At 47.5% G+C, this 27377-nt stretch overlaps 1 protein-coding gene across 1 annotated transcript; it reads right to left on the bottom strand.

Annotated features, from left to right (window-relative positions):
• LOC119387542 (feline leukemia virus subgroup C receptor-related protein 1) lies at positions 1-22319 on the bottom strand (the record flags this gene model as incomplete). Its single annotated transcript, XM_037654966.2, is given in 7 exon segments — positions 1-135; positions 8738-8891; positions 11382-11546; positions 12272-12436; positions 13282-13484; positions 16672-16740; positions 21994-22319. Coding segments are annotated over 7 exon segments (1117 nt in total), but the record flags the coding sequence as incomplete, so codon positions are not given.
• Positions 22320-27377: the final 5058 nt, after the last annotated feature.

The raw sequence follows: 27377 nt of genomic DNA, 5'->3' as shown, positions 1-27377 counted from the left end.
CATATGTGATCAGCAACAGCATGTAGTTGGCATTGCGCAGCAGGTTCCGCATGGAGTGCCAGTACCCTGTTGGGTCGGCCTGTTCCCTGGACACTTGTGCTCTGCTTGGTGGACGAGGTGGTTTGTCACGAAAACCTTAAAGGAAAATAAAAGCGGTATTTAATCTCACAGAAGCATTTGATCCCGTATGGTTGCTAGCATCTTGTTTATTTACGTAACGAACACTGCATAAAAAAAAAGTCACAGTTTCGCCGCAAGGGCGAAGCAATGAATGCGATAGCAAGAAAAGCGGCCCGTGATGGACGCGCTGCGACTACCGTGCATCCATCACTACCCGGCAGCTACTAGACAGTTTTAATTTCACGTACGTAGGGACTTCTCATACGCAAACGTGAAAAGTACACGTACGTTACGTGCACGACATCTGAAACGCTTTTAGCTACACGCACGCGACGCGCGGTGAGAGCTACCACGTAGCTCGATCTGCTGAGAATCATGAACACTGCGGTAGTTTGTTCGAGCGTCCGCGCGAGCAGACAGCGGAAGGGCAAGGTTCTCGCTGCGCAAATATAAGAAGCGAGAGAGCTGGCCGACGCCTTTAAGTGCGCCCGCGCGCTCCTAGCGCCATCTCGCTGGTAATGAAGAAACGCTTATAAGCACCTCCGTCTCGGAGGACTGCAAACGGTAAAGGGTGTGTATATAACGCTCGCCGTTAGCTGCCTGAGGGATGTACGCTTTGTGGAGTAGTGCTTAGCGCACCGCGCTGCGAATTCAGAGGTCGCTGGTTCGATTCCGCGCTTCGGAAGCATTTTTCTGATTTATTTTTCTTTGGGATATTGATGTATATATACATACTTATACATATACGCAGCATGACGGCGGCGACGGCGACGGCGACGGCAAAAATCAGCCGAGACTGTCCATATAATTGCTATCGCAATAAAAGGTTCCCTTTGTTCACATCAGCTTAGAATGTTGCACAGAGTTGGCACAAGGCTGCGCACACAGCATCATTATGAGAGAGGTAGTGATATTTAGCACAAACGAGCATTACCAATAATGTCCGAATACACAATGCAAGCATGTAATTTTGCTTAAAGGCTTTTGATGTTCAGTCTGCCTCTTGTGTATGATGCAACTAAACATTTGTCCCCCCCCCTCTGTAATGCATTTGTTTATGCTGGCTCTTTTTGTGTATGACAGATTTCCTAATGAATGTTGAAAAATAGCCAAGCAAGAGAAAAGATAGCATGCTGCTTGCAACTGAAATTGACGTTTCTGAAATTGAAAAAATACGGTATATATATTAGAGCTGTGCGAATAGCAAAATTTTGGGTGCGAAGCGAATCGAATATTTTTCGAATATTTCTCGAACATTTCTAGCATATTTTTCTAATACTTCGAAGCGAAATTGAAGAAAAAAATGTTAGAGAGGATTCCTAAGCATATTCTTATGAGATAGCAACATGAAAGTGTTTCTTTTCGCTAGGTTGATGAAGCACTGGTAGGGTGGTGTTTCATAGTTGTCCTATTAAAGGAGCACTGACATCAAATTTACGCATGTCAAGATTTTTGCATCCACGAGTAGTTATCTAGCCCCTAGTAGCCATTCGCGACCGAAAATGCAACTGAGGGACGAATAGCTATCTGTTTTATTGATTTATATCACCGGTATCTAGCACGATTCAAAACAGCCTGCAAGCCCGCACTTTTGCGCTGGCAGCGCTCCCTCGCAGTCAACTCCAGACCGTGCCCCAGTTACCACTTGTCCACAGAAAGGAGTGACGTGAGGATCAGCTGCTCAGCTAACATTTCGTCTGCTAGGCGCGCACGTTCAGTCATGCCTTGTCACCAGCGTCACCGTCGCCGTCAAAAGTATCGACTTGTGTTGAAGACGACATTCTGGAACTTAGAAACACCGCGATACGCAACATCGCGAATCATTTTCGCTTTGACCCTTTGCAAAACAGCGATTCAGAAATGGACGCCGTTCCGAGGAGGTGCCCGGGGACACAAGCTTGGGCCATACTCGCTGGTGTGTCTCAATTAGCTATATCAGAGAATCTTAGCGTGCACGGCATTCCGGTATACGCAAAGGGGTCTAGGGAATATCGGCATAGCGAATGCACACCAGCGGAGAAATAGAATACGATAAGTTTCTACAATAACAGTTCTGTGCTTGCCAGGTTCTTCTTTGCGCCGCCAGATGGCCCCACCTATCCGGCCTCTCACGGTTACGGCTGCAGTAACCCGGTATTACACTAGCGCAAGGAAGTTCACGGACGAACTAACATTCACTATTAACGCTACATGCGTGTTACTTGTTAGCGCTGTTAGTTATCTATAGGCTACTCCACTTTGATAGCTTGTGGTCGTGTTGGCGTGTACCGTACGTGTAATGAAACGCCACGCAGTGTCCACTTTTTCCGCGCCTCAAAGAGCAGGTCCGCACTGCGCAGCGGTTCCCCGACATGCTGGCACATATAGTCGCTTCGATTGATCGCACTCGCGCTGTGGAGCACACGACAAATTAGTCGATGCGACACGATGAATCGCAAGCACGAATCGCTGGGAGTGAGAGCGTCGTCTGGCGTTGGCGGCACAATAAATACACTGAGATCGGCAACTTCACTGTTACTAGTGTATCGTCACTCAGGATGGTATTTGCGGAATGTATCACACCTTACACGTAGCACTAGTGTCGATGTTGCAGCGTGATCAATCTTCCGTGGAGCTTTTTTACACTGTTTGCCCTCAAAATAAAATTACTTCCATGTGATGGACGCCATTCAAATTTGGCCAAGAAGACCTATGCATACCGAGTAATCGAATGAATGGCACATCTCGACTTTAAAATTTGATGTCAGTGCTCCTTTAAGAATGAGGCAATGTAGAGGCCGAATTGTATTTATGTACATGATTTGGTGCAACCAAAGTGTTGCCGACAACACTTTACTTGTGATAGGCAAAGATGCCATCTCCTCAGCCTCTCCTCCTCTTTCAAATTCTGTGGAAGCCCAACTGATGTGGTGGACAAGGGTGTGCTCCCTTCAAGTCCGGATTTCCAAACCTGCCTCGTAGACGTCGATATATAACATGGGAAATTTGGGATGCTAATTCGGCTTCCGGTTTTAAATGCGAAGCATTTCCTGGCAAACTTCTGTCTGTCTGTCCATCCGTCCGTCCGTCCGTCTTGTCTGTCTGTCTGTCTGTCTGTCCGTCCGTCCATCCATCCATCCATCCATCCATCCGCCTACGACTTTGGGCTCTCCTGGCCGTTTCGTTAATAGGATATACACCAAAATTGGTATGGCGTAACATGACTTTATGACGAACATAGATGACAGGTCATAACATGAACGACACAATTTACATGCCACTGTTTTGGTGCTCTTGCGGTCGTTTCGTTAGTTTGATATATACCAAACATGGTATGGCATGACAAGAGTGTATGACGAACATAAGTGACAGGTCCTAACGTGCAAATCATGACACGCATGTCATGTACAGCATGATTTACATTCCACGCTCATGGTGCGCTCGCGGCTGTTTTGCTAGCTTGATATACACCAAAATTGGTATCACGCGACGTGACTGTGTGACGAACACAAATAACAGGTGGTAACATGAAAATCATGACACGCATGTCATGCACAGCATGACTTATGTGCCACGCTCATGGTGCGCTGGCGGCCGTTTCGCTAGCTTGATATACACCAAAATTGGTATCTCGCGACGTAACTGTGTGACGAACATAAATAACAGGAGTTAACATGAAAATCATGACACGCATGTCATGTACAGCATGACTTACTGCCACGCTCATGGTGCGCTGGCGGCCGTTTCGCTAGTTTGATATATACACCAAAACTGGTATCGCGTGACGCCACTGTGTGATGAACACAAAAGGTGGTAACATGAAAATCATGACACGCATGTCATGCACAGCATGACTTACGTGCCACGCTTATGTGCCACGCTTACGTGGTGCGCTGGCCGCCGTTTCGCCAGCTTGATATACACCAAAATTGGTATCTCGCGACGTGACTGTGTGACGAACATAAATAACAGGAGTTAATATGAAAATCATGACACACATGCCATGTACACTATGACTTACGTGCCACGCTCATGGTGCACTGGTGGCCGTTTCGCTAGCTTGATATACACCAAAATTGGTATTGCGCGACGTGACTGTGTGACGAACACAAATAACAGGTGGTAACATGAAAATCATGACACGCATGTCATGCACAGCATGACTTATGTGCCACGCTCATGGTGCGCTGGCGGCCGTTTCGCTAGCTTGATATACACCAAAATTGGTATCTCGCGACGTGACTGTGTGACGAACATAAATAACAGGAGTTAATATGAAAATCATGACACACATGCCATGTACACTATGACTTACGTGCCACGCTCATGGTGCACTGGTGGCCGTTTCGCTAGCTTGATATACACCAAAATTGGTATTGCGCGACGTGACTGTGTGACGAACACAAATAACAGGTGGTAACATGAAAATCATGACACGCATGTCATGCACAGCATGACTTATGTGCCACGCTCATGGTGCGCTGGCGGCCGTTTCGCCAGCTTGATATACACCAAAATTGGTATCTCGCGACGTGACTGTGTGACGAACATAAATAACAGGAGTTAATATGAAAATCATGACACACATGCCATGTACACTATGACTTACGTGCCACGCTCATGGTGCGCTCGCGGCTGTTTTGCTAGCTTGATATACACCAAAATTGGTATCACGCGACGTGACTGTGTGACGAACACAAATAACAGGTGGTAACATGAAAATCATGACACGCATGTCATGCACAGCATGACTTATGTGCCACGCTCATGGTGCGCTGGCGGCCGTTTCGCTAGCTTGATATACACCAAAATTGGTATCTCGCGACGTAACTGTGTGACGAACATAAATAACAGGAGTTAACATGAAAATCATGACACGCATGTCATGTACAGCATGACTTACTGCCACGCTCATGGTGCGCTGGCGGCCGTTTCGCTAGTTTGATATATACACCAAAATTGGTATCGCGTGACGCCACTGTGTGATGAACACAAAAGGTGGTAACATGAAAATCATGACACGCATGTCATGCACAGCATGACTTACGTGCCACGCTTATGTGCCACGCTTACGTGGTGCGCTGGCGGCCGTTTCGCCAGCTTGATATACACCAAAATTGGTATCTCGCGACGTGACTGTGTGACGAACATAAATAACAGGAGTTAATATGAAAATCATGACACACATGCCATGTACACTATGACTTACGTGCCAAGCTCATGGTGCACTGGTGGCCGTTTCGCTAGCTTGATATACACCAAAATTGGTATTGCGCGATGTGACTCTCTGACAAACACAAATAGCAGAAGTTAACGCGAAAATCATGACATGCATGTCATGTAAAGCATGACTCACGTGCCACGCTCATGGTGCGCTAGCGGCGGTTTCGCTAGCTTGATATACACCAAAATTGGTATCTCGCGACGTGCCTGTGTGACGAACATAAATAACAGGAGTTAATATGAAAATCATGACACACATGCCATGTACACTATGACTTACGTGCCACGCTCATGGTGCACTGGTGGCCGTTTCGCTAGCTTGATATACACCAAAATTGGTATTGCGCGACGTGACTGTGTGACGAACACAAATAACAGGTGGTAACATGAAAATCATGACACGCATGTCATGCACAGCATGACTTATGTGCCACGCTCATGGTGCGCTGGCGGCCGTTTCGCGAGCTTGATATACACCAAAATTGGTATCTCGCGACGTGACTGTGTGACGAACATAAATAACAGGAGTTAATATGAAAATCATGACACACATGCCATGTACACTATGACTTACGTGCCACGCTCATGGTGCGCTCGCGGCTGTTTTGCTAGCTTGATATACACCAAAATTGGTATCACGCGACGTGACTGTGTGACGAACACAAATAACAGGTGGTAACATGAAAATCATGACACGCATGTCATGCACAGCATGACTTATGTGCCACGCTCATGGTGCGCTGGCGGCCGTTTCGCTAGCTTGATATACACCAAAATTGGTATCTCGCGACGTAACTGTGTGACGAACATAAATAACAGGAGTTAACATGAAAATCATGACACGCATGTCATGTACAGCATGACTTACTGCCACGCTCATGGTGCGCTGGCGGCCGTTTCGCTAGTTTGATATATACACCAAAACTGGTATCGCGTGACGCCACTGTGTGATGAACACAAAAGGTGGTAACATGAAAATCATGACACGCATGTCATGCACAGCATGACTTACGTGCCACGCTTATGTGCCACGCTTACGTGGTGCGCTGGCGGCCGTTTCGCCAGCTTGATATACACCAAAATTGGTATCTCGCGACGTGACTGTGTGACGAACATAAATAACAGGAGTTAATATGAAAATCATGACACACATGCCATGTACACTATGACTTACGTGCCACGCTCATGGTGCACTGGTGGCCGTTTCGCTAGCTTGATATACACCAAAATTGGTATTGCGCGACGTGACTCTCTGACAAACACAAATAGCAGAAGTTAACGCGAAAATCATGACATGCATGTCATGTAAAGCATGACTCACGTGCCACGCTCATGGTGCGCTAGCGGCGGTTTCGCTAGCTTGATATACACCAAAATTGGTATCTCGCGACGTGCCTGTGTGACGAACATAAATAACAGGAGTTAAAGGGACACTAAAGAGCAAAACGATTTTTCTCGCATTAGTAGTCTCCCACGATGCCAAAAACACCACGCTTTCTGCGCAAAGACGCCTAATAAGAGAGAAAACGCGCAAAAATAAAATACAGGTGGCGACGCCACCTTGGAATTCCCGCACCATTTGCCGTGACATCACATATTTTTGACCGCGCCGACTTGGGCCTACGTAGTTCCTAATCGGTTAAATCGAAGTACATTGTCCTCTGAGGGGGCCAGAGACTTGACATAACGAGTTTGTGGAAATTTCGTCGAGCCAGTGGCGCCAAAATACGTTAAATGCTCATTGAAGTCTTTTACGTCACGAATTACAAAGTTCGGCGCAAAATTTAAAAATGAAACTTTGAACTTGGTTTTCTCCTCTAATAATAAACCTATGGTGGTGAAATAAACTACACAAGAGTTCTCTGAGCACACTTTATCAATCTAAACCAATTCATTGTTTCTCTTTAGTGTCCCTTTAATATGAAAATCATGACACACATGCCATGTACACCATGACTTACGTGCCACGCTCATGGTGCGCTGGCGGCCGTTTCGCTAGCTTGATATACACCAAAATTGGTATTGCGCGACGTGACTCTCTGACGAACACAAATAGCAGGAGTTAAAGCGAAAATCATGACATGCGTGTCATGTAAAGCATGACTTACGTGCCACGCTCATGGTGCGCCAGCGGCTGTTTCGCTAGCTTGATATACACCAAAATTGGTATTGCGCGACGTGACTGTGTGACGAACATAAATAACAGGCGGTAACACGAAAATCATGACATGCATGTCATCTAGGTTATATTTAGATGCCACGCCCATCGCGCACTCGCGGCCATTTTGTTTACTGGATATATAGCTAAATTGGTATGGCATGACAAGAGTGCGTGACCAACATAAATAGCAGGTCACGCATCGTATATATGCAGCAGAATATACGTTTCATTAGCATGGCATATACAAGATTATACACACATGCATGTATGACAATCTCGCGATATATAGCGGACTAGATGTCATGACATGAGTGACTTCATAAGCCTCAATGACAAACAATATGATGTACGCAGCTCTTTGCTGGCTGCTTCGCATTACCTCGATTCCCACACTGCGTGGGATCTGCCGATTTTTTTCGGACTTCCTGCCCAAATTTCAGGTCCAAAACAGCATTAATTGAGCCCCCACCTCTGCCACATCTTCCATCTCCATGTTGGAACCAGCGTTTTCTTGAGTTAATACATTAGCGACCGTAGCGGAGCTTTAAAGGCGGCTTTGCCGCAATACCGGGGTGTGATGAGGTGAAGCATATTGAAAAATCTAGAGACCACTTCCAATTGGACGTTGACTGTCTCTTGGCAAAGTTCGGCCGTAACGGAGCTTGAAAGGCAGCTTTGCGGCAATACGAGAGTGTAATGGGGTGAAGCATATTGAAAATCTAGGGACCACTTTCAATCGGACGTTCACTGTCTCTTTGCAAAGTTCGACCGTAACGGAGCTTGAAAGGCAGCTTTGTTGCAATACGAGAGTGTAATGAGGTGAAGCATATTGAACATCTGAAGGGGTCACTTTCAATCGGACGTTGACTCTATTTGTTTTTGAGAAGTTCGAATAGTTTGAATAGTAAAATTCCAGTGCGAATCGAATCGAATAGCAAACACTATTCGAAAAATATTCGAAATTTCGAATATTCGCACACCCCTAATATATATAGCTGACATACCTGCTGTAAGTAGGCAACAGAAAAGGACATAAATATTGTAAACTAATTAGTAATGTTAAAAATACTGAACTGCTTTTCAAGTCGCTGCTAACAAAGTGCCGTTGATTTCATCCATGTAGGAGACTTGTTTTTCTATTTTTAATTTGGTGCATGATAGCAAGGATGCCCTGCGTATGGTGTGCGTGCCTGTGATGCCTAAATAACAGCAACAAATGTTGTCACTACAAAAAAAAAATGAAGTCTGACTTACCAAACAGGATGCCGATAAGCACAACACTGCTGAAAATGGCGACCCCATAGCATAGAAAGGTCAAGCCACGGCCAATCTCCTCCAGGCCGTCGGCGGTATCTGGAGACCCAGTTACCACTTGGGGAGGAATCAGGAAGCCCAGTGCAATTCCCAACTGCAATGAGCCCACATAAGATGGTAGTGAATTGAAAATTTTGCATTTGGACACTTGCATGTATTAACCCTTTGCAGTCTTCCAGCTTTTTACGTGGCTTAATGTCAACTCAGTCTGCTCAGTCTGCTTCGGAGTGAAGACCACGTTAGCTTGGTCTCAATTGTAATGGTATTAATTAACGTGATCTTAGTATGTCTATAATTAAGGCCGTCTTAATTAGACTGTGTAATTACCAAGGCCCCAGTTAGTATGGGGCTAATTGGCATTACATTAATCAGCATGATTTTAATTAAGTACTAGCAATTAGTGTCGTATTAATTAACATGGTATTAATTAGAATGGCCTTATCATGACACATCTTAGTTAGCTCAGTCCTAGCAAGACCTGGCTAAATTAGCTTGGTCTTAGCATGTCTTGGCTTAATTAGCTAGGTCTACCACCAAGCTGATTAGCTAATATGGCGGGCTCACATGTTCGCGGAGCAGTATGAAATCAAGAAGAGGACGAAGAAAATGCATGCCGGCCGAGCGACGATCTAGAAGCTAGAGGCCGATCATGGTGATGATAGCTTTCTGGTGACACCACATGGCATAACGAAATGCTTAACAGCTCTGCTGCAAAATAAACATCCAACGAGTTTTTCTTGCATAGTTGTTTTTCACTTAGGGTGCTCAAAACTGGCAATATATTTTCGGACCAGAAAGGCTGGAAAGTACGTAAAAGTTCGGACCGCGAACGGCTAATTACAGATAAGTCGGGACCTATAAAAATTTCCTGCAGCTTCTAAAGTTTTGCACACCCTGAAAGGCAAAAAGTTGCACGGGATTCCTTAGCATATTCTTATGATACGAGAACACGAAAGTGCTTTCGCCAACCTACAGCCGCAGCTGTAGGTGATTGCTGCACAGTTGTTCGCACTGGTGTCAGTTCCGGTAGGGGAAGTCGTGTGCTTTGTGGACACGGCTTTTGAACACGCCTTGGCGGACACCAGCTCAGTGCGCACTATCGCCGACCTAGTGAGGAAACGCTGTCCAATAATAATCTATAGTAGAAAAGGAATTACCGAAAGGGGAGACATGCAGAAACTGCCAAAAGCCCACTAATGAGAAATAGTTTAGAGTGTTAAATAATTCTCTCAAAACTCTTATTTTTGTTAATTTCATTGTAATAAGTTTATTATTGCAAGAAAAAAGAAGGTAGAAGTTACAGCTATAAAATTTCATGCCATAAATCGAGCCCCAGTATGCCAGTGTGACAACAAATATTGTAATGTACTTTTTACTTGGTCCATTGTTGACAGTGGCGGATCCAGAGGGGGGGCGGTAGGGGCGATTGCCCCCCCCCCCCCAAAGCCTGTGTCAGCCCTCCCCCCCCCTGCCTGCAATGCCTGTCTGTCTCCTCATCCCTACCCTACCACTCCCCCCCCCCCCCCGGTCAGATGAAGGAACCGCCCCCCCCAAAGTTGGCACCTGGATCCGCCCCTGATTGTTGATCAGTAAAAAGTTCAAGCAAAGTTAGCCTTCCTGGCCCTTCAAAATAAGAGAACTACAATGAAGTACACTTTTTGCTACAAAAAAATTAACTAGGTATCACATGCATTCAGGTTTAATTAAATTACTACACTTGAATGCATGCAGCTGCAAAAATGTTTACAGCGAAAGTTGTCAAGATCACAACAGCCAATTTTGGTGGCGTAGTTGTCTGCTGCCGCCGCCAGCGTCCGTAACCGCTATCGCGTGAAATTTAAAAAAACAAAATGAGAAAAAAATATCCAGGATCAGATATGATTAGAACCCAGGCCCTCTGCTTCTCAGTTGAGCATTCTACCACGGAGCCACGCCGGTGCTTGAAACTCGTTCGCATAAAGACCCTGTACAGGGATCATGTCGGGCAAGGAGTCAGGTTAGCATATGTAATATAGCATGGTAGAAGAGTAAAATAACCAGGTGTCCCACAATGCAAATTGCATAACGAGTGGGTTGTCTAATGCTTCCAACCCATTACAAAGGGCTCAGCCATAATTCTTCATCTTCATCAGCCACAGCATCAACAGCAGATGTGCAGGGGGTACCACGCTTCTCCACAGAATGATGAATAATGGCATAGTGAATGCTTCCCTACTTCACAAAAATCATGGCGATTTACAGCGTAGCGGGTACCTTGCAAGTGTACTTGCATTAGTTGCCCCAAGAGAGTTTACAGTGGGCTCTAAAAAGGCCGCTCTTCCAGCTTTCGCTGTGACTGTGCTGTGTTTTCCGCGCAGGCCTGGCATTTTTTTGGAAGTGTTGAGTCCTATTGGAAGTAGTGAATATGGGGAGTTGTTTTAAAAGCAATAAACAGTGACATTTTGACCAATTGGGTAACGTTGAGCAAACCGCTTATAAAAGTTCACTGACTGAGCAAATAACTACTAAAAGCCATTCAAATGAAGTTAAACGTTCTTGTCCAGTGCACAGAAAAGAAAGTTACAAGGCAACACGGAAGTTATACCTGGTTGCCGAAGACTCCAAAGGAGCATGCTCGAGAAACCTCCTGCGCACTGAACCAGACGGCTGCAAGGCGTGGTGGGATGCTCAAGATGAAGATTTGCGACACGGCTACGACGGTCTGGCCCACGAGGCACACCACAAAGCGGTCACGCTCCACACTCAGTACCTGCATGCACATTGAGCACTGGTAAGATGAAGCATTTCTAAAGCCACGTGCAACATGATGCACTGATTCAAGCAGGATTGTGGGCCACAAAAGTTGGCGGATGTTCATCTTCAAAACAGAGGCGTACTAACAATGAGACGTGAAAAGGAGGAACTCATTTGTCATACTTTCAACGTTCTGTCCTTTCCTTGTCAGCTTTAGAAGCTCAAGTTTGCACAAGACTTTCACAGCGTCTGATTGTGCCATTAATGCCAATTAGACACAACTTGAGTGTAAGATTGTGGGCATCACGCCATTTTGTGAGTAACATGTGAAACTGGGCAAGTTATTAGAATGTAGCAGCGTGCATGGTTAATGCTACGATGCTAAGCTGCACTGTCTAAAAGTGCCGCTTTGCATACTGTATGTTCATTTTAAGTGAAGTTATCCATAAGGAGTCAATGCTTTTTTTCTAGAAAAAAGAATATATGTTAGTGTTTTGAAAAAGTCAATCATTAATCAAAATGTTTGCAGCTTTTAGAGAACACAGTTCACTTGATTGCTGACAAACGAATTACACACAAATAAAAAATTTTAAACATTTAATTTTTGTTTTGCCCCAGCACCTTCGTTCCCCATGTGACAATTGTTTGCTAATATAGGAGTCAGTAGAATTAATTAAGAATTGAAAGCTTATCTCAACGAGGCAAAACTATGCAAAGCCAAAAGACCAATTAAAGCCAGACCTTGATCCATGAGCCAGCACAAGTCCCAAGCGCTCCTAGGATAACAACAAATCGAAGACCTCGTCGTTCAAGCAGCCAGGAAGCAGGGAAGATAAGTGGTATGTAGGTCACCATGTACACCACAGCTGTCCAGTTCACTGTGAGCTCATCTATGTTGTAGTATTTCTGCATGAAACATAGATTCATACAAACCAGCTGTAAAGCCATTTCTTGGAAGCAACATCTTATCTGCAAGTGTAACCAGGTGAAAACAGATACGAGCAATGGGCGCACAAATATGGCAGCTAGCTTCATGATGATGATGACTGCACAGGTGGTGATGGTCAATAATTACAATAATAAATCTATTCGTATTCAACCGAGCATTTTAACGACACAACAAAATCTAGGAAGGAGGACTGCATCAGCAATAACTTCAAGAGAGGTACCTGTCGGTATAATCCAGTCATCCCTGGATCGTCGTGTGGCCCCACCAGTGTGACTCTTCAATATCATTTTATATTACTGAGGATCTCAAATGCAATATGGAAAAGATCTGCTGTTGAACTAATAATGGTCACTACCACTGGTGTAGCTAAACCCGCCCCTCTCCCCCCCAGATTTTTCAGTTTTGCATGTGTATATATACACGTACACACGAAGACATAAAATATGGTTCAAACCCCGAAAAAAATCTGCGGCTATGCCACTGGTCACTGCATAGTTGCAGCAATGCTATTTTGCAGATATATTTGACTTCTGAAGGAAGAATTTAATCCAATAAAATGCGTTACTGGGCCAGTTGGTACATGGATAATGTCTAGGAAAACAGCACACTGAAAGACGAGGACGAGCGCACACAACAAACTGGTTCATTGCCTAAAAAAACAGTCCTTGTAGCCTCGTCTCTTGTCCTTGTCTTTTGGTGCATTACTTTGCTAGACCTCAAGCATTTCGTCAGCATGCACAACGATGTAACCGGAAATGTCTCATCCCAAAAGTGAACCCAAAAGAGTATGAATCACACGTACCATAACGAGGTTGGTGATGATGGAATACTCTATCCACTGGAAGGCGTTCGTCATGGAGTAGAGGATGAAGAGCGTTAGTTGCACGAACCTCCAGGCGTAGACGCGCGTCATCATGTCCCCCATGTCGGTCGACGAGGCGGCGCCGCTACTGGCCGCCACCGGCGACAGGGGCGAGGACGCGGCCGAGCCGTCGTCGACGCCGCCTGCAGTACCAAGGATGGCAAAGGAGCCATTAGCTTAGCACCACGGTTATATGGTATTGTCTTTTTTTTTTTACGCACGCGGGCTGCATCGCGATGCAAACGGCCACGACTGACAAGAGGATCGCATCGCACGGAAACACGCATCAACGGTGCACGCACCTGTCGGTAAGACGCCGATGCGTTGTCCGAGCAGTACGTGGCAGTGGACGAGGATTACTTCGAAATTCCGCCGCACATCGTGCAACGACTTACAAGGCGCTCGCATCGCATCAATGTTCGGAGACATATCGACAAAATGGTGCCGCCGATCCGTTGTCCCAGCTGTACCGGACGATGACAATTTCACGATTCCGCCAAGCGTAGTGAACCGATTCCATCGACGGCGAGGTACAAGTGCGCGCTGTTGTGCTACAATCAGGCACCGAGACTTCGAGAAACGGTGACTCAAAAGGAAGGGCAAATGTTGCTGCTTAAGTTTCTTGGCGGCGTATTTAACGCAGTGAAGAGCGTTGGTCGCCCTACTCAAAAGCGACGCAGACAACCGAACCGGGGACAACAGGAGCACCCGGAAAGATACCTGGTCCGATTTACGGCACAGGGCGCGCGCGCGACTCCCAGAAATTTTCCATCGCGGCGCTCTGACTGAATCTTTGAAAATACAACTGTCACTCGGGAGCTCTCTATCTCCAAACGACCAGGCAATCGCGATGTCGGTTTCGCCCATCGGGGCGCGTCACCGCAGTCCGTGCTCCAGCCGGTCGCCGGCTGGCCGATAATCAACGGCGCCGAGAGAACGCCGCCGCGTCGCGAAAGGCCACGCTCGTTCACTGGCCTCAGTCTCGTAATGTGTTCGTAGTGTCCACACGCCTCGACAACGGGACCACTGCTGCCCGGCAACGCATCGCACGGATATACACGGCGTGGCGGTGGACGGAGGTCCCGACGTCTGACGTGCCGTAGATGTTCTCTGGTGCCGCCAACGCGTGTGCTGTTTGTCCTGTGGCTCGCGGCGGCGCCTTGCCACGCGTCTATGCGTCGCCTGGTTTGCGTATCGCACGTTCAGATAAAGAGCGCCTTTTGCACTCCGGAGGCTTCCGCATCACTGGTGAGGACCATGCGTAGTTCCAACCATGGAGGAAGTATTCCTTCCTCCATGGTTCCAACCGTTTGCCTCTTGTGTTTTAGTCGAATCGGCTAAACCGTCTAGCATCGACAAGCCAAGATGGGCAAAGGATGATAGATATGCAATAACGTCGACGTAGGAACGGCTTACGGCGTGATGGTGCAAGAAGAGCTTCAATATATAGGGGCTAGTTGCCTTTGCTATTGTCTTGCAGCATTGTCACGTTACAGCGCGATTATCCAAGACAATGGTAGAACTTACTTCTCTTTTAAATGCAACCGATGTAACAAGCCGGTTCAGTCTTATATTAGAGCACGTGTGCCTTTCACGTGCATTTGAATACAGGCTAGCTGGATTTGGCCCCACCGTAGAGCATCCGTTTTAAGCATGAATTATAAGAGCCGGCCTCAAGTACCTCAGAAGGAAATCCTTGCACTCCTGCGATTAATTCGAGCTCACGTGTGGGAGAAAGAGAGAGATGAAAGTAGGGTATTTTCCTTTAGTGGAGGGAAAGCTACCCGATGGTGTCACCCAAGCTTTCTCGCTTGGCAGACGGAGGCCGCGGAGGTACGGATGCCTGCGCCACGTCGATTCAATCTCCAAACACATTCCTCTCAATTAAAAAAAAAAAAAAGAAAATCCCTCCTCCCCTTCATGTGGCGCTGAGCCGTGTTCCCTTATGAGCTGTAGAAAATATGGCCACTCTTTTTTTCCTAAGTAACCACTTAACACCAAGAGCAGGGAACCAGAAGAGGTGCTCCTCATTTGTCGGCCGCTTATCGCCGTTCGCGGAGCGTTGATTGAAATGGAAGCTTGGCAGAAGAATAAGTAGTGCACAAAGGGCCAGCCCTCATCCCTTATCTCGTTGGCACCAACCCTTTATATCTCTGCCGCATTTTACGAAGCTCGGTGACACTCCAGAACGCCGAGACCGATTAGACAAAGACTCGCTATATTAACGTGGATTGGCTCTCGTTTTCTGAAACAATGAATTCCACCGTAAGAGCTGCTTGCGAACATCCCTGGAAATTTTCCGCGCGTCGCTCCTTTAGCGAAGCAGCACCCTAACAATAGTAAGTTGAGCTGGTTGGCAGAGATTCATCCTTGGATAAACTGAGGCACGCGAACATAATAACGCTACGATAATATCTGGGGTCTTACGTGCCAAATCCACGATATGATTATGGGGCACGCAGCAGTGGAGGGCTCCGAAAATTTCGCCCATCTGTGGTTCTTTAAAGGGACACTACAAAGAGAAAAACTATTTTTCACGTGTCGTTACAGTTTCCGAATACCAAAAGCACCACTCTTGACCGCGAGAGGACGCTTCGCGCAAAATGAAAACACAGGTGGCGACGCCACATTGAAGTTCCCGCACCAGCTAGCTGTGACGTCACATATTTTGACGGCGTTTGCAACGGCCTATGTAATCGTTTGTCCCGAAAAAAAAAAAATATTTACATCGTGTTCTATGGGACACAATGTGTTAACATAGCAAGTTTCAGAAAAAATTTCGTTGAACTAACGGGACCAAAATGCGCAAAAAGGCATTGAAATGCGTTATCTCACACTGATGTGAACGGGCTGAAGTTTCGGCGGGAAGTTCAAACATGAAACTTTCACCTTCATTTCCTCTTCTCACATTTACCCTATATACGATGGTGGAAATTCATCTTTGGTTGATGCAGCACACATTGGACGAGCACGAAGAATTAAGAAGCGCAAGTCCTGTGCATCTTAATTCTTCGTGCTCGTCCAGTGTGTGCTGTATCAACCAAAGATGAACGCATACCGACTAGTTGAAGTTTCAATTCTGATGGTTAAAGTAATGACAACAGAGTTCCGAAGGAATCATTTATCTCTTTAAACTGATTTAATGTTTCACTTTAGGCTACGTCCCTTTACCGTGCACCCAAATTTAAGTACACGGGTCTCAAGCATTTCGCAGCGTGCAAACACGGACACGACGACGTTTGCATTGTCTTTTTTTTTTTTTTGCCCACGTTTGAGAGTTCTTTGCTCCACGACAGAACTGCGTTGATGCGAAGCGGCCTCGTGACTCACCGTGCACCTTGACTTTGCCGTTCCTCTCCATGTCGCCGAGAGGCACCGCCTTGACCCCGCCGGTGGCACCTGCGATACAGCGAGCAAGAGACGCGCGCACCGCTTAGTAACGAACACGCGGTGTATAATAACGGCGTGCGTCACGCGGTCTGTTCAAACACAGCTTGTCGACGAGCCCGCGCGCGACCCGCAACCGCACACACGACACCAGTAGAGAATCCTCGCAACAGACTCTCGCCGCAGTGGATTGAACTGTCACCCTTGTCTACGATCGCGAACACACGTTGGAGAACGGCGAAGGGCTCTCCAATGGGGGAGGGGCAAGTTTCACCGCAGCCCCTCCCCCCTCCCCCACCCCTCCTTTCCCGTTACTCGAGTCCGAAACCAAAAAAAAAAAAAATGCTCTTTGAATGCAACGTCAGGGGTCATTGGCATCCATCATTGTAAAAAAAAAAAAAAAAAAAAAAAAGACTTGCGTCGCCATAACCCTCTGCACTAAAAAATGACGTGAAAGGTCCGCCTGAGTAAACGCGACATCCAAAATTACTCTCACACCATTTCACTGCGCCTGGGGTGATATTTGTAGGCTGGATAAAATAATAATAATCATCATAAAACGAGGATTTTATAACAAAAGAGTGTCTTCGTGTTTGCTCGTTTTCGCCCTGAACAAACTGACACTTGGCAAGTGAACCGGTCTCTCACCTTATGACAGTTTCGGAAACGTTCAATATTGCAGAGATGGCGATTTCAATTTATGCACCTGAATAGACACAGCTGCACTAGCTTTTGAAGCGTTCACCTAAGCGCAATGCGTCCTTTTTTTTATTTCTAAGTCAGAAATGGTGACACGCTGACAAGATTTTTTTGCCAGATGACTACGCATGACGTCCGCATAAACATTTATCTCTTCTGAGCGTTTCCTGCTCGTATTCACGAGTTCACATTCGCTACTTCGCGAAATCGCGACAACAGGCTGTGAGGGGTTAACGGCGGGTACCTCCGCGACAACATAAATAATTTTTAACAATAAGGTATAAATACACGCGCATATGTCAAAAAACACCGCGTGTTTCCTCCATTTATCACGCTGGCAACAGCCGTGTCACGTTCACGTAACGTGTATATAACCTCCCTTGAACGGTCGTCATGCCTATATTAGCGGCGCGAATCGAATAGTGGGATACCTCTGTCGGTAACAGCGCGCGACCCCTCGTTTTTCCTTAAAATTAGGAACTGCGGGAAGTTATCGTTCCGTGAAAGAGGAAGTTTTAGGGGCGAAGCACCTTAAGGCCGAGGCTTATCCGTCCGTTTGGCGTCCGTGATCACGGCACAGTGCCGTGTAAAATCGATAATAATAATAATATCTGGGGTTTAACGTCCCAAAACCACGATATGATTATGAGAGACGCCGTAGTGGAGGGCTCCGGAAATTTCGACCACCTGGGGTTCTTTAACGTGCACCTAAATCTAAGTACACGGGCCTCAAACATTTTCGCCTCCTTCGAAAATGCAGCCGCCGCGGCCGGGATTCGATCCCGCGACCTTCGGGTCAGCAGTCGAGCGCCATAACCACTAGACCACCGTGGCGGGGCGCCGTGTAAAATCGAAACATCAGGTTTAGCAAGAGACTAATATCAATCATAATTGTGACAGAACAATATAAAACACCTACAAGCACAAACACTTTATACTAGTCGGCGACCGCAACGTAAACATTATGGACCTTAGGGCCTAGCTTTGTCGTCGACTCTTTATGTCAATTTATGTCATTCAATTTGCATCATATGGAGCAACGCTCGGGTAACGTATACGGTTACTCACCCATACGATACCGAGAGCTTCGCCCACTCGTGATGATTCACTTCGTGGAGATGCGTGGATTGTTTTCATTACCCGCCACGGTGGTCTCGGCCGCGTTTCGATGGAGGCGAAATGCCCGTTTGTTGTACTTAGGTGCACGTTAGGAAACCCCAGATGGTCGAAAAATTTACGGAGCCCTGCACAACGGCGTCTCTCATAATCATATCTTGGTTTTAAGACGTAAAACCCCGACATTTATATACTTTAAGAAATTTTTAATTAAAAATCAGAACGGTTAAGCCAGCGCATGTTCGCTTGCTTTTCTACAGGGAATGGGTTGGAGGGAAAAAGAAAGGCCCCGTGGAAGAATTCGTCAAAAAAATAAAATAAAATGCAGGTCTTGTAACAGCTGTCTTAGGCGATAAAGGTGCATGGGGAGTCTCGATAGTCAATGTATTACATTAAAAAAAGAAAGAAAATAAACGAACGCGCATGCTAAGAAACGCTTCGCTAAAATAGCAAAGAAACGCTTCATCAAGGCACTATGCACGTAAAAATAGGAAAGAAACGCTTCATCAAGACACTATACACGTTTTCTTTTTCTTCTTTTTTTTTTTTTCTTCGGACTGCCATGCGCACAGAAGCTGTGGGATTCAGTTGTGTTTATTGGGCACTTGCTAGTACAACGCGTCTTAATTTCTGCTTAGATAAGTTTAAAGGAATTCGTTTTAACCGTAGTCACCAAAAGTGAGTTTACTATATAAATAAAAAGTGTAAAATCGGACAAACATTTATTCCGATTCTCGGCAACTTTCGTGAATAACTTCTTCGTGCGGGAAACATTATCGTTGAAGGAGCAACATTAATGAAACATTTCGCCACGAAACAAAGAGGGAAAAAAATAGACCTAGCGATTTAGCAACCCTGACGCCGCGCTCGGCCTTCCGCAAGAAAAGAAAAAAAATAAAAAAGAACGGCTTTTGTACAAGCCCATCGCGGAAAAATGCAGCAACCACGCGATCGCTTCGCTCTGAGTTATATAAACACAGGTGGGTAAAATGTCTCTCTGCACTGCTGCAAAGACACATATCTTTCGCATGCGTCATCGTAAGCATGGACATCAAAAATTGCACGACTGCTATTGTGTCGGTGGAATATAATGAACGTCTCGTTAGCTGAACGGCAGGATACAACCACCGCAGCTTTTGCAGATGAACGTAATTACATAAGTACAGTGGGGAGCAGTACCCACTTTACCTTGGTTAGTGAGCTGCAGTATCTGGCTTTATGGCAGCCTGAAGAACGTTTAATACAGCACAGGTGGCGATTTCAGCTTATGCGCCTGAATGGACGGAGCCATACGAGTCTTTTTGAAGCGTCCGCCCTCCTAAGAGGCACCATGCGCAATGAAATTTTTTTTTCCCTACAAAACACTATCAAATGGGCCGTAGGTCCTTCCCACTCCCGCACGAAAGGTTGTCTAGGCCACAGGCAATCTCTCTTCGCATGCTTCAGACGGGGACATACCCTAGCCTTTCCATTAATAGTCATTACTCCGGTCCTGGCGCTCTTTGGCCATCAATGGCCCTTGCGCCATAAAACACCATATATCATCATCAATAGTCACTACTCCGAAATCTCAGCACTTCGTCCGGACTGTCAAGGTCGCAGTGATTTTTGACATATGCTCTGAGGGTGCCCCTCTTTACAGGGACGACATCAAGAATTCTCTGAAGATCAACTTTATTCTGTGATAAAGAGCCCGGTCCTACTACAACAACTCCAGGCTGTCCAGAAGGCCCACGACGCGGCGGTGAGGCTCGGCCTCCCCGTCCCTACGTGGGAGCGCCCCGCGATCCTCCCCCTATAAAACGGGGGTGGATTCCTTCACGACCTAAACAAAGTTTTTTATCTATCTATCTATCTATCTATCTATCTATCTATCTATCTATCTATCTATCTATCTATCTATCTATCTATCTATCAATCTATCAATCTATCTATCTATCTATCTATCTATCTATCTATCTATCTATCTATCTATCTATCTATCTATCTATGTGTGAGCAATGGTGATTAGCTGGCCGTTTTTTGATAGATGACCACACGTGACGTGACATGCAAAAAAACGCCAGGCCTGCACTGAAACCGCAGCACAGTCACAGCGAAAGCTGGAAGAGCGGCGTTTCTAGAGTCCTTTGTAAGCTCTCTTGGGGCTACAATACAAGTAGACTAGAAAGGTACCCACTACGCCATAAATCACAATTTTTGTGAAGTTGGGAATCACCTACTAAGCCATTATTCGTCATTCTGCGGAGAAGCGAGGCACCAGCTACACGTCTGTAAGGCATTATGTGCACTTTGTTGACGCGACGACTGATGACGATGAAGAATTATGGCACAGCCCTTTGTAATGGGTTGGAAGCTTTAAACGGCCCACCAGTTATGTAATTTGCATTGGGTGACGCCCGCTCGCTATTTCCCTCTCCCGTCATGCTGTATAACATACGTTGACGGGGGAGAGAGACGGGGGGGGGGGGCGAAGAACTTTACTGAGACCCCGAGGAAGTGGATCATGCGCTCATGGGCTTCCTTGGCAACCAATCCAAGTGCACTTGCGAGGAACCCACTACGCTCTAAATCATTCTAATTTCTGAGAAGTAGGGCAGCAGAAACTGTGCAATTTTTCGTCATTTTACGGAGATCCGTGGTACCTGCTAAACGCATGTAAGGCATTATGCGCACTTTGTTGATGCTGTGCCTGTTGACGACGAAGAATTATGGCAGAGATCTTTGTAATGGGTTGGAAGCATTTCACAACCTACTCGTTGCGCAATTCGCATTGTGTGACGCCTGGTTACAGAATTCGCGTTGTGCGACGCTTGGTGCTTATTTTACTCTTCTACCACGCTATATTGCATATGCTAATGTGGTTCCTTCCCGATATGAAGCCTGTATAGGACCTTTTTGCAAGGCAGTTTCAAGCACAGGCATGGCTCAGAGGTTGAATACTGGGCTCCCACTCAGAGGGCCCAGGTTCGAACCTCGTTCCATCCTGGAATTTTTTATTATTTCGTTTTTTTTCTTATTTCGATCGATACTGGTTACGGACACCGGCGGCACCGGCGGCGGCGGCGGCGGCGGCGGCGGCGGCGGACAACTACGGCGCCAAAAACGGCCGGTGAAATGATCTCATAACAGCTTTCGCTGTAAAATGAAACGATGGCATGCTTCTCACAGAGGCCTGCCATTGGACCCCGGTTTTCCTGCTGGGTAGAGGTGGCAAGCAAACAGTTCTTTGAATGCAACACCAGGGGTCCTTGCTCTCCGTTATTGTCCAAAAGCATGCGCAGCCGCACAAACAAAATGACGCTAAATGTCCGACTGAGCAAAGGTATGGAGCAGAACTGGCGCCCCCCTTTAAATAGGGGAGGGGGACCGCTCCACCCCACTGGTGCCCCCCCCCCCCATTCCCCGTGCACAGGCTTTTGTAAGAATAATGCTCAACCATTTGTTCACCTGTTCCCAAGGCGAGACACAGTAGCGGCCACAAGAAGTTGCAGACGAAGGCTCTCAGTGAGCCGGGAAGGCGGTGCATCCGAAGTGTAGGGCGGCCATTTTTGGAGACCAGCTGACCATTGCCAGGTCCGGTGCTATTACCACCTGCAGCACCAACACCACGACTGCCACTACCACCACCACTAGCACCAGTGAGGGCGGAGCGCCAGTTCTTCCCAGGAATCATGCTATATCCACCACAGTCGAGAGTCGTACGACGTTCAGAATCACATCTTATACGGAGTGCTCGATGGGCTGCGTCTGAAGTGCGCCCAGCGATAGTCAATGATCACTGCCGTTTGCTTCGCGAAACGCATGCAGGACGTGCAAACACGGTGCCGCGGACAAACGGCGCCTGCGGAACGCGTGTCGGATAACCCAACGCCGACGCGGCACATTCCGCAGTCTCGCGGAAAATATCCTAAACGGCTACAGGGTTATCGCGCGAAGTGGATGCCTGGCCGTATTCCAGAGGTCTCCCGTGCTCGCGGTCTCAGTTTTTACGACACCTGATATTCGTGCGCAGGCGCAATACGAGACACTGCTCTTCATATGGTGCAGACAGGTTCCCAAGAGCTGTCCGCGTGGCCGCCGTCACATAAGGTTGACGAGCGCAGCCATGCAGGTAATGTATAGTAAATATCATTCAAAGACTTCCACGCTGACGGGCGCATTTCAAGGGTTAAAAAAAGAAAAAGAAAAAAAAGGTGCAGTGTTATCGAGGCGCAGGAAACTAGAGTACCGCACATCCCAAACGCGCAGGGTAAAAAGGTATTTTGAATTCAAAGAGATTGCAATGAAAATAGTGACGCATTATATTATCTTAACTGTTGCGGTGGTCGGACTTTAATCGCCGTGTACGAATAAGGTACAGAATATGTTTAATTTGCCGTACGCTAAGCGCTCCCACCTCGATTTGCGTGGATCAGAAGTGCAGCACGCAGCTTATTTGATCATTTACTGATTCATTTACTTTCTTCTGTTTGTTTTTAGTGTGCCGGTGGTGAGTAGCGGGTTTGCCCGATTTCTTTGGCATGTATACCTGCTAGGAGTTTCCTGTTGGCAGAGTTAATTACTGTTCACCGAGTTACTAATGGCCTAGTTATGTACACTGCTTCACTGTAATAATGTTCGCGGATTACCGTATAACTTAGTTACGTACATCGCATGCTCCGAATGGAAATGATGCTGGCCAATGCTATAGAGGCACGGCACAAGTGGAAAACCTGACGTCATAGAGTCAGTTTCGAGGTATCCATCTCCAAAACTATGTCACAAAATATATCAGTGCATCATACATTACCATATGCACTGATGCACTAACAGGGCAAGCCTACAAAAACTTAAGCAGCGCAGGATAGTATCCAGATTAAAATTTCATCTACCAGCTTTATCATGGGGACTTCAAATTATCACGGAAACGTTATCTTCAGCAACCTTCAAAACTTTCAGCCAGGACGAAACACAATAAAACTTTTAGGCAGCCACCTAGCCTCATTAATGTCCACAAGTTCGCTCTCTTTCCTCGCGCAATTTTCCATTGGAATGCGTTATCTCCGGAAGCAGTGAATGCAGCCTCGACGGCTTCATTTACGGAACACATTGAAAGTACTAGTTTTTCTGATGCAAGTGATGTATATTGAAAATAATGTTACGGGTAGCTCAGTAACTATTTATTAAATCGTTTAAACAGCGCAGGGTGGACAAGATGGCGTCAGTCCAGCAACAACCAGAGAAGCGACGTCGTCTTCCTCGTCTTTCATGCAGCCACGCTGCGCCGGATGTATGGTATCATAACCCCCCGGCGGTAGAAGCACCGTCTCGGTGCTTAATCTACACAGATGTGGTCGAGGGAGGGTAATAAGGCTTGAGCCTAGACACGTGAACGACGTCGCTCGTAGCTGCTGATGGCGTTGTTGGATCGGCTGGGACAGTCTCATACGTAACGTCAGTGATTTGGCGAGCGACACGGTATGGTCCAGTGTACCGTGACAGGAGTTTCTCAGAAAGCCCCACACGCCGAGTGGGAGACCAGAGGAGCACAAGAGAACCCGGAGAAAAGTGCACGTCTCTAAGACGACAATCATAGAGCTGTCTTTGGTGCTCCTGCGAGGCCTCGAGGCGATTACGGGCGAGTTGGCGCGCGTGGTCGGCGCGGGCGATGGCTTCTGCGGCATATTCGGTGGCGGAGGGCAGCAAGGTGTCCAAGGGTAGTGCGGGTTCTCGTCCGTATAGGAGATAGAATGGTGAATAGCCGGCAGTGTCGTGACGCGAGGAATTGTAGGCGAACGTCACATATGGCAAATGAATGTCCCAGTCCTGGTGATCAGTCGCAACGTATTTCGCGAGCATGTCGGTTATGGTCCTGTTGAGGCGCTCCGTGAGGCCGTTCGTCTGTGGATGGTACGAAGTCGTAAACTTGTGTTTAGTATTGCAAGACCGCAGGATTTCGTCAACGACAGCTGAGACAAAGGTGCGGCCACGATCAGTGAGAAGTTGGCGAGGGGCTCCGTGCACTAAAATTATGTCGTACAACAGAAGTCCGCAACGTCGGTAGCGCAACTCGTCGGAAGCGCTCGTGTGATAGCGTACCGCGTCGCGTAGTCTGTGGCGACAGCAATCCATTTATTTCCGGAGCTGGAGAGTGGGAAAGGACCAAGCAGGTCGAGACCAACTCGAAAAAAAGGTTCAGCGGGAACGCCGATCGGCTGAAGACATCCAGCTGGAAGGGCAGACGGCCTTTTGCGGCGCTGGCAGGGCTCACAAGCGGCGACATAGCGTCGAACAGAACGGGCAAGTCCAGGCCAAAAAAACGACGACGTACACGGTCGTATGTGCGGGAAACGCCCAAGTGGCCCGCCAAGGGAGCGTCATGAAGTTGGTGAAGGACAGTCGAACGCAGGTGGGCTGGTATGACGAGGAGTAAGTCGGAGCCGAGTGGATCGAGGTTGCGGCGGTATAGGATCCCGTCTTTGACGAGATACATTCGTACAGGCGCGTCGCGAGGCGTGGACTCAAGTTGGTCAATAATGGCTCGTAAAGAAGAATCCTTGCGTTGCTCTTCGCCAATATTGAGCAGCTGCGCCACAGAAAAAGCGTCTGCGATGGTGTCAGTATCGGTTGCTTCCTCCACAGGGTAGCGGGATAAACAATCCGCATCCTGATGCAATCGCCCTGTTTTATACGTTACAGAGAACGTGTATTCTTGCAGGCGTAGAGCCCAGCGAGCGAGTCGTCCTGTGGGATCCTTGAGTGAGGCTAGCCAGCAGAGCGCGTGATGGTCGGTGACGACACAGAATGGGCGCCCGTATAAGTATGGACGAAACTTGGCGACTGCCCACACAAGAGCGAGGCACTCGCGCTCCGTTATTGAATAGTTGCGCTAGGCGGGAGAGAGCAGTCGGCTTGCAAAGGCTATAACACGGTCGTGTCCACGTTGGTGTTGCAATAACATTGCTCCTATGCCATGCCCACTGGCGTCAGTGCGGACCTCGGTTGAAGCTGATGGGTCGAAGTGGGCCAAGACTGGCGGCGTGGTAAGCAGGGTCGTAAGTTGGGAAAAAGATGAGGCTTGATCAGGGCCCCAGTAAAACGGGGCGTCTTTCTTCAAGAGGTCTGTGAGGGGGCGTGCAATGGTCGCAAAGTCCTTAACAAAGCGCCGGAAATAGGAGCACAGCCCCACAAAGCTGCGAACATCCTTTGGGGACTTCGGAACAGGAAAGTTTATAACGGCGCGAATTTTCTCTGGATCTGGGCGCACGCCTGTGGCATCGACGAGGTGGCCAAGCACGGTGATTTGACGACGAGCAAAGTGGCACTTGGAGGAGTTCAGTTGAAGTCCGGCTCTACGGAAACGTCAAGAATTGCCTCTAAACGACTGAGATGTGAGTCGAATGTGGGCGAAAAAAACAATAACGACGTCGAGATAACACAAGCAGGTGGACCATTTGAACCCTTGGAGCAATGAGTCCATCATTCTTTCGAAGGTGGCCGGCGCATTACAGAGACCGAAGGGCATCACCTTGAACTGATAAAGACCATCAGGAGTGGCAAATGCGGTCTTCTCGCGATCCATGTCATCGACGGCTATCTGCCAGTAGCCAGACCGAAGGTCGATAGTTGAAAAATAAGTAGCACCATACAGGCAGTCTAGGGCGTCGTCGATGCGGGGCAAAGGGTAAACATCTTTTTTGGTAATCTTGTTGAGGTGCCGATAATCTACACAAAAGCGCCATGTTCCATCCTTCTTTTTGACAAGGACGACAGGAGAAGACCAGGGGCTGCACGAGGGTTCGATAATGTCTTTCGCGAGCATCTTCTCGACTTCCTGTTGTATTGCTGTACGCTCCGACGCGGGAAACACGATATGGACGCCTGTGAATAGGATTCGCATCGCAGTATTGATGCGATGCGTAACGACGGTCGTTTGGCTTAAGGATGTACTGGCAAAATCAAAAATATCGCGATAGCGCTCCAGAACTTGGCAAAGAGCTGCAGCTTGATCAGACGTGAGGTCCGATGAAACCATCCGTTCAATGTCGACGCCCGAGGATGGTGATGAAGTTGAACCTTGGGCTGAGCTGCAGCAATCGTCCACTCTGAAGGGCTCGACATGGTGGTCCTGAAGAGCGGTAATTTGGGCGAGGGAGATACCCTGTGGAAGAACTTGTGCAGTCAATGCGAAATTGACAAGAGGAAGGCAGGTGCGGTTTCCAGTAATTGTTCAGAATCGTGTGCGGAACAGCGACGCCACGCGTAAGCATCACGGCAGGAATCGGTGCAACCATGTAATCGCCGTCAGGTACAGGTGGTGTGGAGGATAAGTCGACGTGTATAACGGAATTAGGCGGGAGGCGTATGAAATTCATGCAGCTCAGACGACTTTGAGGTGGGTCGGTCGGATCGGAAAGGAGAGGCAAATCAAGGTGAAGAGAGCCGGCCTGAACAGTCTATGAGGGCAGAGTGAGTGGCTAGGAAATCCATACCGAGAATGAGTTCATGAGGGCAATGTTCGATAACAGCAAAAAGAACGGCAGCGCTTCTATCTTCAATAGTAACTCGGCAGAGCACATGCCAAGGATAGCGGCAGTTCCCCCGTCGGCGACTCGTACGGCTCGGTTTAGGGCGGGGCGTGACAACCTTCTTAAGTCGGCGGCGAAGAGCAGCACTCATAATGGACACATGCGCCCCAGTGTCTATTAACGCGCTCACAGGAACATCGTCCACAGTAACGTCTAAAAGATTCCGGTTGGTCGTTAAGTCAAAAGAGATTTCTTGCTGAGGTCGTCGATGCAGCTCCACCTCCAAAGCTGCACTGCCTAGTTTTTTGGTTCCGTCGGAGACGC

The sequence above is a fragment of the Rhipicephalus sanguineus genome, chromosome 3 (assembly GCF_013339695.2).
Source record: "Rhipicephalus sanguineus isolate Rsan-2018 chromosome 3, BIME_Rsan_1.4, whole genome shotgun sequence".
Lineage (NCBI taxonomy): Eukaryota > Metazoa > Arthropoda > Arachnida > Ixodida > Ixodidae > Rhipicephalus > Rhipicephalus sanguineus.
Note: the sequence above shows the minus strand (reverse complement) of the source record. Positions and strands in the feature narration are given on the sequence as shown.